The sequence below is a fragment of the Electrophorus electricus genome, chromosome 16 (assembly GCF_013358815.1).
Source record: "Electrophorus electricus isolate fEleEle1 chromosome 16, fEleEle1.pri, whole genome shotgun sequence".
In the NCBI taxonomy this organism is placed as follows: Eukaryota; Metazoa; Chordata; class Actinopteri; order Gymnotiformes; family Gymnotidae; genus Electrophorus; species Electrophorus electricus.
Window position 1 is genome coordinate 13,270,365 of NC_049550.1, and position 23,402 is coordinate 13,293,766.

The window sequence follows — 23,402 nt, forward strand, 5'->3', positions numbered from 1 at the left end:
AACAGAGTCCGTGGCGCTCGCTTGCTGACTACAGAATCCAACATGGAGTAACCAGCGATGGGGCTCGCACGGGGCCGTCATCACCAGCACCAGCAGTTTCAGCCACAGCGGAGTCACGCAGGACGATTGAACATTCAGCCGTCTGCGGAAGCTTCGGTGTGGATTTCATGTACTTGCGTGGATGCATTGCAACTATCCGGGGGTAAAGTGCAGCAGACTGGGGGAAAGCGAAAACAAACAACGGTTCAATCGGTTGGACAAAAAAAAATCTCTCTGCTACACAGAACAACAAAAAAGAGTCTTGGTTGCAGGATAAGAAGCGAGACAAAATGAAGACTGAACACTGTGCGCGCGCGGTGGGATATTATTGTAGGTGAACGAGGAAAAATGACCGAGGAATCGCAGCCAGACGAGTAAGTAGCCTCCTATACTTTATTTGTAAAACCGAGGAAAAGATTTCGGAGCGTTTATTCCACGTCAGGGCTGGTGCTCGCGTGCCGTTTGTAGCGCTGGGAACGTGGGCATGCATTTATCTTGCTCCGCGGAGACTCGAGGCTGTGTATGCTTGGAAACAATGCGGCGTCCAGGGGAACAGACGACCGGGGCCCTGCGCTCCCCTGCGGCACGGCTCGGCTCTCGAGCGGAGAGGAGGGGGGGGGCGAGGGGGAGGGGTCGGAACGGAAACATTTTGTGAAAGGATCCTCCAGTGACCATTTCTTTTAAGCGTCACGTTAAACTGCTCTGGGTTAGACCTCCACTAGTCCGCGGCGCGATGAAACAGAGGGCATACAGACTACAGTGTCTCGTTTCTCTCAGTTGTCGTTGGGCAGCTTTGAGCGCCTTTCTTTGTGGCGAGCAATACCCAGGATCCGCCATTTCTTTTTCGTGAATCGTCCTCATTTGCATACTGTTCTTCATTCATAAAAACACCAGCGGCGTGGGCCGCGGGGAAGCGCGCAGTCTCGAGCGCAACTCGGCCAGCACGCGACCGATCTCATGCGTAACACACGTTAAGACTATTTGCATTGTTATTACCGAAGCCACTGAAGTAGTCTTAAGTTATGTCGCCGTCTCCAAACGTTATAAAGGGTTGACTTAATGCTGCTACGCTTTTTTTTTGGGGGGGGGGGGGGGGATTTTTTAAAAAGTAGCCTGCCACACACTTTGTTTCCAATAACGATATTTATTGGACATTTCAAGGTCCCGACAGTGCAGTCGTTTCATAAACGTCGTACTTTAGGTCTGTTTGTCGCCTACATAATACTGAAAGTCGCATCTTGGAGATCTCGGATCACGCTTGACATGTACAAGCGGATCAAAGTTCCCATTCATATGGAGTTAAATATGGTTTAGCTAAGTGAGCACTTTCTGAAACTTATTTAACTTACACTTTTTCAAGATATGAAAGGCAACATTTCACGGTCAGCTTTCTTTAAGATGCAGACCACGTACGTATTTATAGATTCAGACACGTAAGTATTTCAGTCATTCATACACTCCATGACAAACTTTGCTTAAATAAGCTACAAGTAGGATAAGCCTACGATATCGAAATCTGATAGAATTTGGCGCCCACGGTATCGTTTAAAACGTTTTAGGTGCTCTTTATCGTGCTGTCCGCGAGGGATTTGGAAAGAAGTCTGACCCCAGCGCAAGGGGCGTTATCTTCTCTTTTTCTAATTTATGGCACGCTCACACCCATTTGAGCAAACACGAGTCAGGCACGGATGTAAAGGGCTAGAATACTCCAGCGTTGCGAAATGTTTTACTTTTTTTCAACGGAGGAGGGAGGGAGGGAGGGAGCTAGACGGACAACTGTACGCCACGTGAAGATGTCGCGCTCCTGATACTATCGTTTGAAAACCCACGAGGAGCCTAAAGGAAGATCAATCGCCGTCGGTGCGATGTCGAAGCGTCACCCTTGGCGCGGCTCATTCGTTTCACTGTTTCACTTTGACCCACCCACGCGCAGACGTTTTATGAAACAGATTATGAAGATGGAATATTGGCTTGCTCCAGTGCTTCATTTTTTCATTCCTCCGATCAGCTACGGCAGCCTTTTTAAGACAACTACCAAGCCAGTTTTTTTGGTCATAGTTGAGTCAAAACACATCTGCTCAAGAAAAAAAAAACACTAAAATAATTGTGTCCACTGTTTGCCTTTGTGTGGATTTCCACAGAGGGATCTGCTGTCATGCAGTAACCGCTAAGGGCCCTTTGGTAGCAGAACTGTACTGACATCGTTGGGGATGTTCCAAGCTGTGTGTGTGGGGAGTGATGTTATCTCCGACTTACCTGTGCTGCTTCCTGGATTTGACTGCAGCTCTTGCTCACTGACGTGGGATCGCTGTGAAGGGGGCAAAATCTGACATCTCGATTGCGTGCAACGCGCGCCCTTATTTTGGTTCCCCACGAACAAACCGAGACGTCGACCTTCAGCTTTGAGGTTGTAAAACGTCCGAGCGTTCTTTTACGTCAGTCTTAAATGTCCGCGTAACGCTGCGTTGGTGTGACGTAGTCGTTCTGACTTTAGTTCCATATGGATACCATCACTTTAATAGAAAGTTTAAGTCGTAGACTAATGCTGAGGTAAAGTCAAAACAAGTGTACAGTAATGATGTTTGATTCATAACAACTACAGTAACCAGTACACGCAATATATTGCTCGTTAATCATCATCACAATAGTGCCATTTGCAGCATCAATATTTTTTTATTGCATGCTTTGAATATTCTCACTAATCTCAGACATTTTAGTCAAGAGTTCCGTGGTTGTTTTGATAAATAACCATGAACCAACAAACAAATAATTTTGGCCAAAAATGCATGCCAATCTAAAATAAAGTCAATTGCAGTTCTACACAGGATAAGAAGTCAGACAAGTGTGGGTATGTAATCTCTTGCATATGAGCCTACCTCCACTGCCACACTTCTGTGAAGTCTTCCCATTTCCATAGTGGTAATTAGCTCCATGTGGGAATATTTTATATGGTTTTTTTTTTTCAGTTATCCCAATGTTTATAGCAGAATATCCTGACTTCATCCCAAGCTCATTCAACAGTACTACATACTACATAGCTAAAGTCCAGTTTGCTGAAACATGTAGCATATGTTTAATACATAGTAACAGAGCATGGTACATGTATAACAAAGAATGTGCTTACCGTTTCATATAAAATGTTGTAATTAAGTCCATATGACATTTTGATTTGCTCTGCTCAGTATTTAACTGTTGGTATGTTTTCAGTATGGAAATATAAATGTTCCATAAATCATTATTTACCTTGATCCCTCACCTCAGAGTGAAGTTTACAGCCAGAGTTGTGGGAGTAATCCTCTTAGCAGCGTAGTAAAGCTCCATGTTGGGTCCAGTTGGCTGCTGGGATGTTTGGGTCACATGGTCCCGAGACTGATAGCTGCACACTGACTGTGTAGTATTAACTGAAGAATACATGGAATAACTGAGGAATATGACAATCATGATCTGATGAAGATGAAGTTTGGAGTGTAGTAAGCCCTGTTCCTGCATCACGCAAATAAACAAACAAACAAAACGTTTCTGACGATACCATGACAGCATTGGTGCCAAATATGAATATGAATGAACTTCAGTAATATTGGTACTACTAACAGCGTTGGTACTGAATGTGAATCAGATGTTAAAATTTAACTGGGACTGATATGCTGTGTACTGTGAAGATACTGCAACGGGCCCAATACTTTTGTGTCTCCGTAACAGAAAACATACACAAGAAGTTTGTTTAATTGCAGTTAATGCTTTGCACACGTTTATCTCACTTCAATGTGAACACACACACATTCACTCACACACACACACACACACACACACACACACACACACACACACACACACACAATTTCAGTCCTTGGGAGCTCTCACACACTTCACAAGTGCAAAAGCTGTTCAGTGTTATGGGGTGCTTGGCTCACGTGTGCTGTTTGGTGTTATGGGTTGTTTGGTTCACATGTGCTGTTCAGTGTTACGGGGTGCTTGCTTCATGTATGGTGGGATTTGGGATTAAACAGGATCCTGGGACCCTGAAGACTAGATTGAGAAACTTTGGATAGCAGTACATAAAATGGTTTAAAGTACATGCTATGCTCATCTGTGTTTTAGCGACATACAAACATGGCTTAATATGCATGTCATAACGGGAATACACAAATTCTCACATATAGTGTTTTAGTGTGGACCTACCACTTTAAAGAAAGGTATGCTGTTTGTAAAAGAGGATGGTATAGTGTTGTGGGTGACAACACTGCCTATCCTGGGTGAGTGTGGCATATCAATAAGAGTCCTTGGACAAGACTCCTAACACAATATCTGCTTACCTGTGATTCAAATGATAACACTGGGAATGCCATGGTGTAGCAGTAGAAATCATTACCCTTACTACAATCACACTAAATGGGGCCTGTACTAGGTGACGCAGTTCACATGTGCTCTCTCTCTCTCTCTCTCTCTCTCTCACACACACACACACACAGATGGGATTTTGATCTTGTGTCATGTATTGTAACTGTTAATCTTGCCGCAGTCATAAAGTAGTGCACCACTCTCTCTCTCTCTCTCTCTCTTTCTCTCTCTCTCTCTCTCTCTCTCTCTTTCTCTCTCTCTCTCTTTTTCTCTCTCTCTCTCTTTCTCTCTCTCTCTTTCTCTTTCTCTCTCTCTCTCTTTCTCTCTCTCTCTCTTTCTCTCTCTCTCTCTCTCTCTCGTTGTGTGGCCTTAAAAGCTGGTCTACTATAACGAACCATGAACTCAAGACAATATGGTGTCTTCCCTATTATTTATTTTTAGAACTCATTGTCATGGTGACAATGGTGTGTGTGTGTGTTTAAGTTGGGGGGGGGGGGTTGGTAGAGGACATGGAGTTGGACCTAGCTGTTACTTCCTGTTGTGGAACAGGCAGCAAGAACAGAATCCCTTGTAACACTGCAGTGCATATAAATCTGCAGAAGGAACGAAATCTCTCGTAACACTTCTGTGCATATAAATCAGCCGTGGTGGATCAAAGCAGAGGGGTTATAAGCACCAGTACCGAGCTCCATAGGAAAGCAGTTCTTCTGACAGAGGACTTGCGGATGACTGATATGGTGATGAACACATGCACAGTTATATAATTTGGTGGTCTGAGCTAATTTTAGGAATTCTAAACATCCGGCTGCATAATTGAGGCCTGTGCAGTCTTTTGTTTTACTGCTTGTACTCTGGTGTAAGAGTCCAGCCTTTTAACTTGCTCTCTCTCTCTCGCTCTCTCTCTGCAGTGACAGCTATATAGTGCGCGTAAAGGCAGTGGTGATGACGAGGGACGACTCAAGCGGTGGTTGGCTGGCTCAGGAAGGGGGCGGGCTCAGCCGGGTGGGAGTGTGTAAGGTGGCTCCAGCCGATCTGGAGCTGCTCGACAGAAATGGCTTCCTCATCTACGGAGAGAGACTCCGAGACAAGCAGGTGTGTGTGTATGTTTGTTTGTCCGCCATCACATAATAACCTAAAGTCACCAAAGCAGTAAAGCGGTTTAATTTCAAACCAAGGTATAAAGCAAGAGACACTATAAATGTAAGTGAAATAAATCCCACAGTTACAAGTAACAATGTTCTTTATGCCTTTGATCTCTGGGTGAAAGCATGAAGAGTTTGGAGACTGAGCATTTCGCAATGACACTGTTAGGAAGCAGAGAACTGATCCTAGACCAGCCCCTGTCGGTCTGATGCTATTAGGAAGCAGTTAGACGAGCGCCATATAACTGATCCTAGACCAGCCCCTGTCGGTCTGATGCTATTAGGAAGCAGTTAGACGAGCAGCATATAACTGATCCTAGACCAGCCCCTGTCGGTCTGATGCTATTAGGAAGCAGTTAGACGAGCGCCATATAACTGATCCTAGACCAGCCCCTGTCGGTCTGATGCTATTAGGAAGCAGTTAGACGAGCAGCATATAACTGATCCTAGACCAGCCCCTGTCGGTCTGATGCTATTAGGAAGCAGTTAGACGAGTGCCATATAACTGATCCTAGACCAGCCCCTGTCGGTCTGATGCTATTAGGAAGCAGTTAGACGAGCAGCATATAACTGATCCTAGACCAGCCCCTGTCGGTCTGATGCTATTAGGAAGCAGTTAGACGAGCAGCATATAACTGATCCTAGACCAGCCCCTGTCGGTCTGATGCTATTAGGAAGCAGTTAGACGAGCAGCATATAACTGATCCTAGACCAGCCCCTGTCGGTCTGATGCGCGCATGTGTCTGGATACAGGAGATCCTGAAGTGCTTCCTTAAGAAGGACTTGGTCTACACCAAGGCCACGCCCACATTCCACCACTGGCGCGTGGACAACAGGAAGTGCGGCCTGACGTTCCAAAGCCCGGCAGACGCTGGTGCCTTTGACCGCGGTGTCCGCAAGGCCATCGAGGACCTGACTGAAGGTAAGTGAGGAAGACCAGGGCGAGGGATGAGGTAGACCAGGATGAAGGTTGAGGACCACTGAAAGTCTGTAACAAAGGCTGAAGGCAGCCACACTTTCAGTATACTAGCGTACATCAGAAGTTGGATACATTAAGTGTTGCTGGATGTATTCTCCTGTTTATGTCATATAACACTAATAATGGATGACTGTGTTTTAAAATGTGTAAAATGCACTATATTAAATGAACAAATGTGACGTGTAATGCCTGGTTTTGTATTTTGTATTGTATTAAGGAGATTATAAATGTGCAGTATAATTCAGGAGTGTGCATTAATGCCTGTGTGAAGGTGTAGTAAGCAGGTGTGTTTGTTGTCTTTGCAGGTTCCACCACGTCCTCGTCTACTCTCCAGAACGACACAGAGCTAGGAGATGACGATGTCTTTACAGTGAGAATACCCCCCCCGTCTATCTCACTCTGTCTCTCTCTCTCTCTCTCTGCCTCTCTCTGTCTGTCTCTCTCTCTCTGCCTCTCTCTCTCTCTTTACCTCTCTCTCTGTCTATCTCTCTCTCTCTGCCTGTCTCTCTGTCTTTCTCTCTCTCTCTACCTCTCTCTCTGTCTGTCTCTCTCTCTCTCTTTACCTCTCTCCCTCTGTCTCTCTCTCTCTTTACCTCTCTCTTTACCTCTCTCTCTCTGTCTGTCTTTCTCTCTCTGTGCAGCTCCCTTGTGTCCCTGTTCTCTTTCGCCCTATCTGTATTTTTCTGCCATCTCCTTTCCCCCTCATTCTTTCTCTCTCTCTCTCTCTCTCTCTCTCTCACCTTTTCGCTCTTTTCTCTAAACACCTCTCTCTCACCCTAACCACCCACCACACACATATCAGCATACACGTCAGGAGGGGCGACAGCCCATGCTCACCCCCTCCCCTCCTCACTAAGGGGGGTGGGGGGTGTTGTTTGTTCATGTGTGTCAGTAGAGGGATGCAGTGTTTTCAGGAAGTGACCTCTAACCTCATCCCCTTCCCCCGCTGTTCTTAATTCAAGACAACAACAAAAAAAAATGTCCGAACACAAAGCACCACACACAGCTTACACACACAGACACGCAGTGACTGGTGAGCTATTTCATAAATTACCATCTACTTTGTAATCCCTTAAGGAGAACATGTGAGGGACAGAGGAGGCCACACACATGCACGCACACATATGCACTCATGCGCGCACGTCCACACCCACACACAGTTCTAAGAGCTCAACTGGTCTTGATCTGTGCTTTTCTCTCTTTTGCGTTTGCGTCTGGTGCACAGAGGCCCTGGTTTCAGAGGGAAAGAGAAGGATAGGGCAAGCCGAGAGATGTCTGCTGTGTGGTTTTACACAGATCGGCAGTTGTTGGCCCTTTGTGGCTGTCTGCTCTGAAGGCTAAAAGAATAATTAGCACAGCCACAAATACACCTCAGCCCAGACATACACACACACAGCACACATTTTACACATTAATAAATTCATGGTTCGACTGACTCATCACTAAACACCACTAAGCACTAGCCATAGCTCGGTACCACTCAGATCACATTAAACTACTAAACTAAACTATTTCTACTAACAAACTACTTCCTGTGTTTATACTGAATGTTGCTCAGTTTGTGAAGTGAACTGTAGAACAAGCTCATTTACCACTTTAGTTCTTTTTTTTTCTTCGCACGTGTGTTTGAGTCAGTTTTAAGATTGCTGTCTTCGTGTAAGAAATCACAGCTAACACTAGATCTCTCTCTCTCTCACACACACACACACACACAGAATTCTGCTGTTATTATTGGAAAGATAGTTCTTCCAGCAGGACTCTTAAAGTAGACATTGGCTCAGAGCACACACACACACACACACACACACACACACACACGCATTGCTGATGACAGGAAGTACTGCAACAAGAGGATAACTCCAGTTTTCAAGGTCAACGGCTGTAGCCAATTGCTAAGCTCATAATGTTCAGACCCTTTATTCCCTCACTCCACCCTATTGGGCAATAATGCAGGTGAAAGGGTAGGTGCCCTTTCAGGCTGACCAGTGATTGGTTGATTGATAGATTGGTTTCTCTCATGAAAGGTAAAGTAGAAATCTGCCATAATTTCAGCATTTGACTCTGGCTTGTGTTCTCCCACTCCGCGCAGCGGGTGAGTGTGGAAATATTCATGAAATAGTCACAAAGCATAGACCCTTGGTCACTACGGACCCTTGATTAATGTGCGATTAGCTGATAGATTTCTGTAGCTGAGCCTTGTGCGAGACCCTCCTGGATGTGAACTCCGCATTCCATCTCCATGAGGACAGATTAGCATCTGCCACTGAGACGATCTCATGGTGGGTTGGAGCCTGCCAATAAACATGCCTTTCCTCCCATGGGAGACCAATCGGAGAGGTTTGTGTCAAGGGTGTTCCCTGTATCAGTAACACAGATTCCTTGTGTCAGTATCGCAGATGCTGACAAGTCCTCAGTACCTGGTTCAGGTGGGAGCACGAAGAAAAACGTTGTCTGGCTTGAGGGTGCATGAGTCATGAGAGAAAAGATTGATTGATTCAAGAATTTTCTCATCACTCCCTTTTCCCCCCTTTTCTGTTCTCTCTCTTTCTGTTTGTCAGAATGCCACAGACAGCTCCTCAAACTCCTCCCACAAGAGGGAGCCCTCCATGCAGACCCCTGCACCAATCAGCTTCTGTGATCCGTGCCGCCACCAGTGCATTCTGGAGCATCTCTACGACCAGCGCAGACACCCTGACCATTACTTCCTAGACCAGGTCATTGGTTTGTGTGTTTGTGCCTGTGGTTCACACACAGTCTCAAAGAAGTTTACAGGATGGTCTTCACGTCTGCATGCTACTGTTCTACCCTGTTGTGATCTGTTATCCTGCGTAACAGTGTTGTGCTGTGATCCGTTCGTCCCCGGGTTAGTGTTCTGTTGTGATGTTTACTCACGTTTTCTTTTTCCTGTGTCCCATATCTAGGCGGTGCCCATGTTCTCACGTCACGTGACCTTCCCCCAGGAAGAGGAAGAGATCGTGCGGATAAACCCACGTGAGCGCTCTTGGCTAACGACGGGCTACGAAGACTACCGCCACACCACCACCAGCCGGGACAAGGTCCTGCAGCCGGACCCCGCGGACGCTTACGTCAGTTTTGACAAGCACGAGCTGGCCAAGCACGACTACACGTACCCGTACCCGGACGGCAAAGCTGGCATCGGCGGGGGCGTGGTTACTGGGCAGCCCTGCCCACCCACGACCAAGAGGCTGCCGTGGCAGCGGGACGCGGACAGTACCTGCGGTGAGCTCCTGCGCTGCGTCTATTGCCGCGACCTGTTCAGCCCGGCCGACAACCGCCGAGGGCGGTGCCGGGAGGCCCCGGACCCTGCGGCTACGTGCATCCACCGCGTCAGCTTCATGTGGTGCGCCGACAGCCTGCTGTACCATTGCATGTCGGACGCGGAGGGCGAGTACGCCGAGCCGTGCTCATGCGAGCCTGGCGCCGGAGGCGAGCACTGCTGGCTGCGCTGGCTGGCGCTGCTGGGCCTGGCGCTGCTGGCGCCCTGCATGTGCTGCTATGCCCCACTGCGTGTCTGCCACCGGGCCGCCGTCGCGTGCCACTGCTGTGGGGGGCGCCACAAGGCTGCTGGCTGACCAGGGAGACACAGAGGGAAGGACTAGAGACGAGGGTGGATGGTGGGGTTTTTTTCCCCCAGGGGAGTTATGCACTCTCTGGCAACTTCACCTCACATGTTTGTAGTCAGGTTTTGTTTTTTTGTTTTGTGGTTGCCTCAGCTTCTATGATATACATTTTAAAGACCACATGGTTAATTCATTTATATACTAATACACAGTGTGTGTGTGTGTGTGTGTGTGTGTGTGTGTGTGTGTGTGTGTGTGTGTGTGTGTATAAAAATCCCAGGTACATTTTTTTGGCTTTTCAATATTCTGCTTTGAATGCTTGATTTGATTCCTTTTCTTGGGTGTATGTATCAGTATGTTTGTTTATTTTATCGGTCTATTGCTGTGGCTTGCCAAACTGACTCTGAGGTGTTGCTCTCCTGTATGAGGCACTTAATGACCATCACCAGTCAGTACTGACAAGTGTGTGTGTGTCGTATGCTAAACAGAGAAAGAATGACTATTTGAAATTACTTTATAGAAGCCAAACTTGAGCTGCAAAGTGTGTGTACACACCAAATGTGCCATAGCAAAATAACTGCTATTACAGCCTACATTGCTGTCAAACTGTATCATGAACTTGTGTACGTGTGCGCGTGAGAACGTACCTAGCCGAAGTTACACTGTGTGCGTTTGTAATCGAGAACCAGCCACAAATGAACAGAATCTATTTACAGGATGAGGAAGTAAGCGTGGTTTTGCCTTGTTGTCTAAAGCACAATACTAACCCTGGACGCATACGAACCCTGATCTGCCAGCCAATGGGTGGCATTGTTGTCACGACAACGTTCACCAAGTCCCATCCGTTAATCAAAGTTTCACATTATCTGGGTTTCTCTCCCCCCCCTTCATTCTCTCTCATCTCTTTCCTTTCCTTCTTCCATTCCCTGTAACTTTCTGCAATGTGTGTTCTTCAATAATGCGCGAGAGAGACGAACTGTTATATTTTTCTAACAATGACAAGGCGACGGGACCCCAGAGGTGCTGGCGCGTGTCCGTCCAGCGGACCCCGTGCTCTTGAACACATTGGAGTATTAAAGGAAAGTGCCTGAACATGACGATGCCGTAGCGTCCCTTGCATATTCTGCTGGACAAAGACAGGGCAGTGCCCAATTACACGGGTTGGGTTTTACACTTCTTTTTATTGTTTAAGTGACAACCTACAAAACAGCAGACTTGTTTGGGGGTGGGGGCGTCACTCTTGAAAAGGCCTAAAATTGTGTGGGTGTGGTGTTTGTACTAAAATAGTAGCATGTGCCATAATAAACTCATGGATCATCCCCTTTAGCTATTTGGACGAAAATGAAAGGGTTTTCATTTTGGTTTCCCACACTTCCGCCAAATGAAATAAACAGCAAAACTGACTGACACACGTTTCAGTAAAGAACAGCACACTGGTCACATGAACAGTTAAAACACCCTTACCAAAGAGTGATGACCAGATACCATTAATGACCATATCCAAACAGGATTTAGTACTGTTAGCGTTCAAGGTTTCTTGTCTCTGTTAATGAAAGACGTTAAAGAATTTTAGGACTCAATTTAAACTCTAGGATGGAACATGAAATGTTACCATTTTTACCAGATTACCGATTCAGGGTCAGTTGTTGCCATCGCCATCATAATTTATAGTTATATAGACACTCAGGAACCTGAGCTTACATCAGCAGTTTACTCACATTTGACACATTTGATAAGAGAAATAAATGTATCGCTCAGTTAGCCAAGCCTGCTTCTGCTGGTCTGCTGTCCTGCAGACATCCAGACTTGGTCTCGACCACCTGACTGAGGCTTTGTGGAAGCTTCTGAACCACACACGTGGAATCGTGGAATTCCTGAAGGTGAACACCTTTTCCCCCGTAGCCAACACACCCAACCAAAGCCAGGAGCTGTCTTTTGTAATCTGAGCTCAGGCGTGTGCGGAGCAGGGAGAACAGCAGCACAGGGCCAGGAGTGGGGTTAGAGTGCTCTGTCCACGGAGGTGGGTCATATGCCAGTGCCACTGTTGTGCCATGTTTCCGAGGGCGTCCGAGCCGTAACGGCACCAAGTCCGTCTCCGGACAATGTTTCGAAACACCTTCTACCGGGCTGAGGAGGAAGTCAATGAGCAGGAAGTCATTGTGTGTGATGTGCCATGATTTGGACGGGAAACAAACATGCAGCTGTGTGTGCAGATGAGAAAGGGTGTGTGTGAGATGAAGTCAAAGTCAGATTATGAAAGCTGATAAAGAGTACAGATGGGGGAAATAAAAGAGGGAGAAGAACGAGACTCCGGCATCTTACGAGATTTCCCGCACAGTCCAGGAGGCCTAGGAGAGGGTGCATGTGTGTGTTTGTGGGAAACAGAGGGAAGGATGTGCACTGTGCCAGTGCCATCCCTTGTTTGTTGAGTGTTATCTACATTTATCTGGCAACCAACGCACACGCTGCAGTTCAGTTAACAGACTGCTCTTCCAGTTCAGCCAGTAGCCTCTGACCCTGGTCAACAGAACTAAATATGAGAGCATTTCATTATTGGTCTGGAGCCAACAGCCAATTGGTGATTATAATCTGAACGGTGAGCACTGACTCCAGATCATTGATTCCAATCATCCAAATCCCTTTAAGGACAGCCGTGTGACAGAGGTGTTAACTTGCAGATGAGCTAATGCATGTTCGTTAAAAGAGAGGACTGGACATTGGTGGGAGACAGGAAGACTGACTCACCTTCACCCAGCTCAGACATCTTTAATGCAACTGCTCTTGAGGCTGTTGTGTGGAGAATGTTGGCCAACATACTTCAAAAGGCCCACACTTCTGAAAGTGGGTGGAAGCTAGTTGGTTTCCTTATATTCAAAACAGGTTAAGTAACTGTGAGAGTGGTAGAGTGACTTTACCTGCAGGTTACTTCCACACTCGAGAGAAGCTGCACCAGGGGCCTGGAGAAGCAGTTAGATAGAGGAAGGAAGGAAGGGGCGCGTGCGCGCACACACACACACACACACACACACACTCTAACTTTAGACACTGTGCGTCTGCCCTCACCCCAGAATCCTGTACACGTAACTGTGGATCAGGGCGCGTTTGCACATGTGCTGGGGGTGGGGAGAAGGCTGAGAACTGTCTGTCTCCAGTTCTGACAGTTCTAAAAGTTCAGTAGGAGGAATGTTGAGATGAAAACAAACAGAAAAAAAAAGCTCTCCAGATGGAAACAAGAAAAAGACGAAGAACACATGCTCGACATGTTGAAGTATTTAGCATGTAAAACGTCGACTGAGCCCTCAGTGTGCAGTATGGATCCTGCAGTGCGAGTGAGCAGATACAGTGCGGTTATAGTAAGAACTATATGGAGTTTATTGCTGTCTGGCCTGAATTTGAACAGGCCCCACTGAGTCTGATCACCCCCACTTGTTTACACGGATGAAATCCGAAACAAATGCAAACAGCCCCCTCTGATCCACGCGCGCGCACACACACACACACATATACACACGACGACCAGAGATACACAGACCCCTGAAACAAATGCAAACTAATTTGTAGAGCCCCTGAGAGAGGGGGAGGGGGCGAGAGTGAGAATATATTTCATATTAAAAACACAAAACAATCTCAAATTTCAATAAAATGACCCAACATGAAACATTTCTGCATGAGACACGGGTCAGCGGGGCACACACCACGCATGTGACAAGCTGACTCACGAGAGCCTGCGCACAGTCTGAACAAGTTACCCACTGTAGTTCTCTGTGCACGAGGCAGGAGCCTCGGAGAGGCAGCTGAGGTAGCACTGGGCTGAGGCTGGTTCTCACGTTGATATCTGAATGTCTCAGCAGGGGAGCACATGCTTAAAAAGATGTTGAAGTGCTGAGAAAAGCTCAGTGATGTGCAGTAACATTGGAAAACTGATCCGAGGCCCGTCGTGAGGAGGCAGCGATGTAATCGACACTGTCGTAACATGCACAATGGTGAACGCCTGAGCCAACTGCTTGTTTGCTCATCTACACAAGAATCTCCCCCCCCCCCCCCGGTTCAAGTTACTTAAGCAACACGAGTCTCAAGATCACATATCAAGATCAGGGAGAGAGAGGGGGAAGCTGGAGAATGGACACGTGCCCACGCATCCGCAAAGCAGGGGGAAAGGTAACCGTGCATCCTGCTTTTCCAGCCACACTCCAGTTCCTTCAAATACTGCAGCTCACTGCATCCATTTGGACGTGACAGGCAATTGATGCATTTGTAAAAGATAATATTCTTCTGTGGTACAGGCTGTTACCATGGACACCAAGGTCGCAGTCACTCTTCGTGCACGTGTATGGTTTCACGGCACGCGTCAAAGAAATGCACACACGCGCTACTGGTTTAAACCATCTAAAAAAAATTTGGCTGCACCACACAATTATAAATCAGTTTTCTTTATTTAAATCAGCTGTTTTGGCAGTACGCTACAAACAAAACAAAAAAAAACAAAATAAGAAAAAGAAACAAAAATAATCCAACAACAATAACCACACTTGGCACTGCGGTTCTGCTAGTGGCCTGATATAACTACTTAACCTAAGAGCAGGCAGCTCAGCTCCAGCGGAGCGTCCACAATCCAAACACCACGTATTATTACTATCGCATTATCAAATGCATCACTTACACTAACGTTAGTTCAACCAGAGTCAACATGGTTATCAGTGGAGGTCGGGTATAGCCAGCTAGCTGGCACTTTGTTTTGTTGTTTTGTTCTAACTCTGAAACTCTTTTTGGCTGAATGTTTAAAAAAAAAAAAAAAAAAAAAAAGAACGAACAGCTTGCGTTCCGCTCCTCTGCTCATTTACGCAACGCCAGGTACAACCGAACCGTGTTCAGGAGAACGAATCGTATCAAAATGGAAAGAACAAATAATAAAAGTGTAAGAAACATGCAGAAACACGTGGCTACGCAGCAACATAGCGCCGTGTTTCCTAATCTTTCCTTCGAAGAAAAGGAAAAAGTCTGCACAAAGCAGTTTGGGCCAAAATGTGTGTGAATTAGACGAAGTAACTTAATATTGTACTGCAATACTGTAAACAGCACGGTTGCTGTTTAATTCGCTAAAACCTTACCGCGAACAGCGAGGGTATTTGCCAGGTGTGTGGACGTGAGCTTTGAGAAAGTGTTCGGCTCTCCTTACTGTTTTGGCTTGCTGTCTTCATTCAAGACATCATTTTGAGAGCAGCGATGCTGACGTCCATTCAAAACCGTTTTGCAGTTCAGTATAACAATAACTACGCGCCTGTAAGCACTAACAAGCCAGCCAGCCAAGTGCAAATGGCAATGTGGTCCTAACGGGGAGACCTACGGAACTGAGCCCTGCCATAACCTATGAAAGTCGGTGCGCTCAGCGCATTTACACCACGCTGGGGACTAGAGTGCCGTTCAGCCCACAGCCAAAGTGTGCACTTTCGATTACGGAAAAAGAAACATAAGTGAAAACATGTATATATATATATAAAAAAAAAAAGACATGGGGGGGAAAAAAAAGTAATACATTTTACATTTAAAACGCAGCCTGCCTGACAGGGTGCCTTTACATGTTTTGATACCATCGGCCTTAAATATGACATTGTTCGTGGTAATCTTCATCCACAAACTACTGACATTTCACGGATTCTACATGACCACGTTTTCTTCTAAAACATTATTATTATTATTATTATTATTATTATTGTCTGCCATCTATATGTCCTTCAAAAAAGTGGAAATATATAGACAAACAGATGAAAACCGGTGAATTACACCCATGTCTAATTGGAAAAGTGAGGGAAGGGGATTGTATTCTACGATTCATTTTGGCAGCATAAACAAGTCATTTTGAATGCAAGATTTTAATTGCCCAACATTTTAACTATTATCTAGTGCTCAAAAGGCAGAGGTAATCTTTGTAGATTTTCAAATCGCACCAATACGAGAATGAAGATTTTTGACTGCAACTGTAAAATTCAAGTATTTGATTATCATCAAGTATATTCTGCCTTTCCCCCCCATTAATACACTGCCAAAATGCCACCCTGTGTGTGTGTGTGCGCGCGCATACGTTTCTCTGTGTGTATGTATATGGATTTTGTGTGTGTGTGCGTGCGTGCGTGCGTCTGGTTTATCTGACAGTCACCCCTAGTTTCTCCAGCACGCGCACACCTTTCTCCTGGTACTCCTCTCTGGTCATCCAGAAATTATCTTTGTCCTTCATGATGTCAGCGAGCACAGCTCCACCCAGAAACACCATGTGCTTACGACGAGGAGGGTCCTCAATACGGATCTTAAACTTCTACAGAGAGAGAGAGCAAGAGAGAGGAGAGGGGTCATTTCTCTCAGCCCAAAGGTGACCGTTCCCACAACACGCGGAGGGAAGTCCATGATGGCTTCGCCATGAAACATCCCTGATCGGGCTCAACAGGGAACTCTGCTTGGGGACCATAAAGCTATTTTGTTTACAGAGTCTGACTCAGAATCAGTTCTTTTGTCAGGCATGTTAAACATAATGGGATTTTCTCTTGGTGAGTGCTAATGGAACATACCACACATGCTGACACACTGGACTATTCAGACATGTATCGAGAATACAAGGAACAAGGAATAAGTTAGACTTTTAAACTAAAGCTATTTAAAAACAGAGGTATTACAGAACAAAAATGGTATGTCTGGTGAGAATCCTGACGCTGGGTATTTGTGGTGCATACAGATTACACTGTAAAATTGGCACTTGCATATGTAGTTTTGTCCGGGTTTATCCAACTGATACATTTGAATATTGCGGAGCAATGGAGCTGCGCTACTTTCAGATTCCCTGAGGAGCTCAGAAATATCCCACAAGTCTATTTTTAAGGGGTTTTGAATCAGTGATCATGTAAACAACGCAGGAATAGTTTCACCACACATCTGACGACTGGTGTGAAACACAGGGCAGTTTTTGGTGATTGTGCCCTTAAACTACTGTTCTGTATGCTATAGGGTTTCCCCTCCTCCAACGTAACTGCTACAGCTGCGTAAGGTGGGAAACTGCTGATCTACAGTTGTGTACATCACTATGGGGGGGATAGAATCACCTCCAAGTTTCTTTTCAGCTCTATAGCAAACGACATGACCCAGTAAGCGATTGGAGTGCACCTTTAAGCCTTTGAGTGGATATGAACCTGAACACCAGGCCTCTCTCTTACTTAAAATTCACTTTGGCTTGGTGTGCCATAGAAACGTGACCACCGGTGCCACCTGGTGGTGGATGCTTTATATGACCACCTATCCATCTCAGTTTCACTACTAACAGATTCATGTGAGGATCAGTTAGTAGAAGCTTGTTGCGTGCGTGCGTGCGTGTGTACTTACTGAGAGCTTTTCCACGTCTCCCTTGAGCACTCTCTCCAGGTAGAGCTGCTTAAGCTCACGCTCCAGCCGGGATGGGAGGCCAGGATACATTGTAGAGCCGCCAGACAACACGATGTGCTTATAGAACTCAGCTCTGAGAGAGAGCGAGAGAGAGAGAGAGAGAGAGAGAGAGAGCGGGGGGGGGGGGTGTTCATCTGAGATGAGGCTTCACAAAACCGCTTGTGTCTCCTTGACCCAAAGGTCTGTTTATATTCTGCAGGTCTGGGAGTTCTAGTCTGCACAGATTATTCAAGGACTGTGAGGTTCCTCTCCCAGGCAAGGGTGTTCAGCCGTTGTGCAAGCGTGGAAACCAACCTGGTGTCGATGTCAGCTGCCTGGATGGTGTTGAAGAGCAGCTCAGCCACGCCCACCCCCTCCACATTGATCAGATGCGGCTGGAAGAGAGCCTCAGGGGCCTCGAAGCGCTCCCCTCCCACCTTAATTACCCTGCCGTCTGGCAACTAGAGAGAGAGACTGCATAAGTTCAACAAATCCGTACTTATATACACGAGTATATGTGTGAGAGTTGGAGAGTGTGCATGACTGAGCCAAGTGCGTTTGCGGGTGTGAAGTGTGTTAGCATGTCTAAGACAATGCTGAGTGTGTGTGTGTGTGTGTGTGTGTGTGTGTGTGTGTGTGTGTGTGTGTGTATACTCACCGTGTAGGACTCCACCAGCACGGTGGTCTCCAGTGCAAGTTTCTGCTCCTGCTCGATGTTGTAGCCCACGTAACATAGCTTCTCCTTCATCATCCTCACCGTCTCAAAGTCGGCCGAGTGGTTGAAGGCGTAACCCCTCAGCAGCAGCAGCTACACAGGGGCGCACGGAAAAGCCACGTCAGAGGAGCCCACTCTTCATCAGACTCCCTAGTGACCGTGGAGGCCACAGAAATATACCCCACGCATCGTCATGGTGATGGAACCGGTTTGAAGTGACATGTGCTGTGTGTCAGGAGGCATCACTACGCTGGAAGTAGTCTTTATCAGACTAAGCTGTAGGCGTTATCAGACAGTAAACTAGTCGTCATCAGATAGTAAGCTGTATCCAAAAGGATATGCATGGTCAGCAACCCTACTCAGCCTGTAGCACTCAAACGACTTAGTGTACCACCACCCAGGTTGGGTTCACATGTGTATGTACCTTGATGAGACTTTGTGGACCTTGACAAAGCAGTATTTGTATCCAAGTATTTGTACCTCGATGAGGTGACGCGTGCAAGCGCGTACCTTGATGAGGTAACGTGTGATGTCTCGGCCTGCGATGTCCAGGCGGCGTGTGAGGTGTGGGAGAGAGAATCCTTCATACACGGGACAAATGTGAGTCACACCATCACCAGAGTCCACGACCACACCAGTGAGGAGACCTACACTCACACAAGTGAAAGAAATAAAGGAAAATCAGAATTAGAAAACCACTTCAACAACCCAATTTTAACAGCACAAACTGTCCTGCCAGTGCAGCTACAGGCCACATGTGAAGCACTAATCCAGTGAAGACAGGCAGGTGTGTGTAGGGGTGGGGGAGGGGCCAAATACCTTGAGCATAGAGTGTGAGCACAGCCTGGATGGCGATGTAAACACCAGCAAACTGGTACGTCTCAAACATTACCTACAGAGAGCCGGGAGAGTCGAAAGACAGTGAAAAACCAGCTCGAACAAGGCAGCGTGTGTGTTCCTACACCTACACTGATTTAGCTTATTGGATTAGACTTATTGATTAAGGCTAATGTTCATACAAATGAGGAAATATGGGTGGTGAGCTGTATAGCGTCGTTTAGCATAATGCTAACTGGCTCCTATTAGCCTTCATTAAAAATGATCAACATTAACATGAGAGAGATGTGTTTCAAGACAATAAAAAACAGTAGAGCACAAGAAACAATTCAGACCACACGCAAAGACCCACACAAAGTCAGCACCTCTACTCATAGAGCCTGTGGCACACACACAGGCACACAGACTCACACACCTCGATGATCTTCTCGCGGTTCTTGGTGGGGTTCATAGGTGGCTCCGTGAGGAGGATCTTGCAGTTGCGCGAGTCAATGTTGAGCTTCTCAGGGCCAAACGTGTAGTCCCACAGGTGCTTCATGTCGTCCCAGTTGCGCACGATGCCGTTCTCCATGGGGTAGTTCACCTCCAGCATGGAGCGCAGCTCACTCGCCTCGTCGCCCACCATCAGGTCCTAGCCGGGGTCACAGGGCAAAGGTCAAGCACGCCACATGTTGGCTAAGGTATGTGGTTTTAATAGGTTTGCCGAAGCATTGTGGAGGATGGAAAGTCACTCAGGTCAACTTCAGTCGAGCTCAGCAGGTCAGACAACTGTTACCTCGCTCTCCTTAAACCCCTGAGGTGGTCATCACTAAATTCACAAACTACATTTCCCATAATTGTCTGTGGAGTCTAGAGCCACATGGAACTTTTACGCGTTATGTAACAATCAGTTACATTTACGGCATTTAGCTGACACTTATATCCAAAGCGACTTACAAATATGACTGAATACAATTTGAGCAATTGAGGGTTAAGGGTCTTGCTTCAGGGGCCCAACAGTGGCAGCTTGGTAGTGGTGGAGCTTCAACTGGCAACATTCTGATTACAAGCTGAGTATTGCATTTCAATTCAATAATAATAATAATAATAATAATAATAATAATGTTATATTTATATAGTACCTTTCAGAAAAGCCTACATTTCCAAAATAATAAGCACAAAAAACCCCCCAATCAAAAACAGAAAAGAACGGAGAGAGGAAGTACTGAGAGAAGAGCTGCGTTTTACAGGGAGAAGACAGGAAGAGGAGTGAACCGGAGTGGGATGGACACCTGTATCAGAGGACCTCAATGAGCTCAGCACTGTGAATCGAAGGAGCACAGCTCTTCCAGAGCGGCCCCTTGTGGAGGATCCTCAGTGTGCAGGACGTGAGAGAGTTAATTGGTAAAAACATGTGGCAGAAGAGTGTGTAGAACACATCCTAAAACACCACTGAAGGGAAAAACAGCCATAGTACTTATTTTCCTAAATGTGGTGATTGTCCTGTGCTATTTATTGTCTGCTTGCACATGAAACAGGCAGGCACTTCCAAGTCCTATACCATACGCACGGCCCGGCTGGCAAACACAGACACTGAACTCAACACTCAAAATCTCAAAAGGTCACTATAGTTGTAAAATTTGTTCACTGGTAAAATGAGATTGATTTGATGTCATCTAACATGCACGTTTTTATGCCACTAGCTCTGCTTTGGTGTGGTTAAACACACGCGTGCACGCACACACACACACACACACACACACACACACACACACACACTTCCTAGTTAGTCTGAGATGAGAAAGATGTGCTAGCACTTGGCCTCTGGGCTTTTTTCCTGAGCAGAAGTCTGCACATGTCTATAGGTTTATGAGGTCATACAGAAACAGGCACGACCTCATCAGGCTTTGTGACCCGTAGGGCAACAGCACTTGAGGCAAAACACTCAATATGTAGAAATGAAGGTGGTGGCAGATTAGTATGAACCTGTTCCTTATTGGTCCATTAGGGACTATTATTTGTTTACCAGGACAAAAGGTTCTAAATAAATAAATAAATAAATAGATAAACAAGCTGTAAGGATGAAAAAAGGCAGTTAGTCAAGCTAAGATGCAATACATGCATTCAACACACACACACACACACACACACACACACACGTGTGTGTTTATCCACTCACCACTACCCTATGGCCCTAGGTTGTAGGGAGGTCAAAAAACAGAGAGAACAAACAGGAAAAGAAAATGAAAGGGAATGACAGAAAAAATCCAATTTATTTTACAAACAAACAACAAAAGCCCCTCACATATATCTACTATGCCTGATGCATCCAGGCGGTCAGATTTTTTAAAACAATGTTCACATTTCAGTACCTCAAGCAATTACCTCAGTCTAAGTGCTTATTTGTGAGTTTAGCAGGGGAAAAGATTTGATCTTTGATGGGGCTATAATTCACATATGTACAACTGAGCGAAGCACTCAAGAGTCAAAACGAGCTTTCTGACTGGCACTGGCAGCTAGGTTCAAAAAGAGAGACACGTTTTGGTTTGACCTTGATCTCAGCACTGCCCACTCCAGCTGTGGAGCAAGTGATGTCGATGGAGGTGGTAATTAGGAGGGAGAGGTGTGTGTGTGTGAGTGAGTGAGTGAGATGCTGAGTTTACCTTGATCTCGATGTTGCCCACTTTAGCTGTGGAGCGGATGATGGGCCTTCCCACCAGTGCTGGGAAGATGTGCTCGGGAAAATTCGAGCCCGCGTAGCCACACTTAACAAACTGATGAAAAAGAACCATGACAGGAAACGGAATACTTAGTCTATGCTATAAACAATGTCCTGATCACGAATGGCAAATACATTTCTAGTAAGCAAGACTCACTTTAATCTCTTCTTTTTCACGTCCATGCAGTAACCTCCACACATACCACCAGTGCTACTGTCTTAGCTGAGACCTGACCCCACTTTCCCAACGGTACCACGCACTTCAACCCAACAGCCAGCAGCATACGGTCTAATGAACAAAAGTCATAACGTGTCTGGACACGTAGAAACTCGTGTTATTCAACTTGGTCCATTATCGTTTTCGGAGCCAAACGAAATATTCAGCATAATGCTCTTAAGCTTGTCGTGCACAGCTTTATAAAAACGCGGTTTCCTGTGTTAACAGCGTTGTTGTCAGCATATCAAATTACTCATAACGCTCAAAGCTCGTCTGCAGGTCGCGACACAGTACATGTTCCTCATATTTGCGGAACTGCGGGTTTAAAAAAAAAAAAAACCTTCACGGCGGTTTTGAATGTGTAAGATCGCAGATAGGTCCCCTTCCTTCCTAGGCTGTGAGTAATGTTTAAGAAGTCATTCGCATCTGCACGGTTATTTAGCTTCTATAGCTCGCCGTACACCTTTGAAACTTCCTCACTCGCCCAGATGTGCAGACGAGGAAGCTGCCGCGCGACCCGTCTCGCGACGAATCAATGGGCTCGCGAGCTCAGCCCGGCGAAAGGCCAGGCTAGTAATTCTCTCTTCTGCCAGGTGTTATAAAACAGACGCATACCAGGACAAACATATGAGTTTAGAAAGCACGGAACGGCTCAGACAGCAAACATGAGACCTAAACGGGTGTGATCAAGCAGACAGCGAGCATGTTTAGCTACTCGGGCTGATAGCTGCTCGGCTAAAGACTAGCGCTAGCTCGCTCGCCTCGTCATTTATCCCTCACCTAGCAACAGCTGTGAAAGGATGGAGGCTGGTGCATAGGACATATTGCCACTAACCTACAACACAACAACTATCCAGCTACATGTTTCGCCCGGTTAGGCCGGCGCTTTATTGACATGCTGACAGTCGCATTCCTCTGCCAGGCGAAACCCACCCCAGATGCCGACTTCCCGTTTCACATTAGCCGTCTAGCTACAAATTTAACGTCTCCTTAAAACAGGACATTAAAATGGAGCCAAACAGCTAATCCTGCGTGGAGGTGCGGCGGGCCTTCGAAACTTACCCCGGTCCCATTGTCACAAACCACCACTTTCCTGCCTTGGCTGTCCATCTTTGACAAAATCCGAAAATCCGCCCTGTCTACTCGGCCAACTTTCCTCAGCGAAGGCGGTAAGCGCCACCCACCTACTCTTCCGGGTTGAACAACGGCTATGTGAAAGCGGAAATGCTCCAAAATTAAAGTCCCCGTACCGACTTGAATTTTTGCCCGAGCAGTTTCTTTACAATTTTATGGTCAAACCAATAACCTGTCAATTCATTTTTGTGTTACAATTGTTTAACAAAAACAGTGTATTATATAATTTTTTTTAGTTTAATTAAAAATCAAATCAATCATTCACACACTGAAAATGTAGGAAGACTTGGAATCTGTATCTTATTTTAAATATAAAGA

The 23,402-nt window shown here is 46.2% G+C and overlaps 2 protein-coding genes across 2 annotated transcripts; one reads left to right on the plus strand and one right to left on the minus strand.

Annotated features, from left to right (window-relative positions):
• The first annotated feature begins 8 nt into the window (after positions 1 to 8).
• Positions 9 to 10,250, plus strand: spred2a (sprouty related EVH1 domain containing 2a). Its single transcript, XM_035534666.1, has 6 exons — positions 9 to 413; positions 5,286 to 5,469; positions 6,273 to 6,441; positions 6,804 to 6,868; positions 9,057 to 9,212; positions 9,420 to 10,250. The coding sequence occupies exons 1-6, from the start codon at positions 388 to 390 to the stop codon at positions 10,089 to 10,091; spliced, it is 1,272 nt and encodes a 423-aa protein (XP_035390559.1). The 5' UTR covers positions 9 to 387; the 3' UTR covers positions 10,092 to 10,250.
• A 4,633-nt stretch (positions 10,251 to 14,883) lies between these two features.
• On the minus strand, positions 14,884 to 23,140 carry actr2a (actin related protein 2a). Its single transcript, XM_027013746.2, has 9 exons — positions 23,013 to 23,140; positions 21,678 to 21,788; positions 19,451 to 19,666; positions 19,018 to 19,090; positions 18,709 to 18,845; positions 18,142 to 18,291; positions 17,799 to 17,944; positions 17,445 to 17,577; positions 14,884 to 16,389 (listed from the first exon to the last, which is right to left on the minus strand). The coding sequence occupies exons 1-9, from the start codon at positions 23,058 to 23,060 to the stop codon at positions 16,219 to 16,221; spliced, it is 1,185 nt and encodes a 394-aa protein (XP_026869547.2). The 5' UTR covers positions 23,061 to 23,140; the 3' UTR covers positions 14,884 to 16,218.
• Positions 23,141 to 23,402: the final 262 nt, after the last annotated feature.

Bases quoted from the DNA above. Each gene is read 5' to 3' on its own strand.
- actr2a (XM_027013746.2), bottom strand. From the start codon at position 23,060: ATGGACAGCCAAGGCAGGAAAGTGGTGGTTTGTGACAATGGGACCGGG. The intron at 18,846-19,017 runs GTATTTGGCCCC...GTGTGAGTGTAG, and splicing joins GCTCACACTCTATGCTCAAG to GTCTCCTCACTGGTGTGGTC. The intron at 17,945-18,141 runs GTGAGTATACAC...CTCTCTCTCTAG, and splicing joins TGCTGGTGGAGTCCTACACG to TTGCCAGACGGCAGGGTAAT.
- spred2a (XM_035534666.1), top strand. From the start codon at position 388: ATGACCGAGGAATCGCAGCCAGACGA. The intron at 5,470-6,272 runs GTGTGTGTGTAT...GTCTGGATACAG, and splicing joins AGAGACTCCGAGACAAGCAG to GAGATCCTGAAGTGCTTCCT. The intron at 6,442-6,803 runs GTAAGTGAGGAA...TTGTCTTTGCAG, and splicing joins CATCGAGGACCTGACTGAAG to GTTCCACCACGTCCTCGTCT.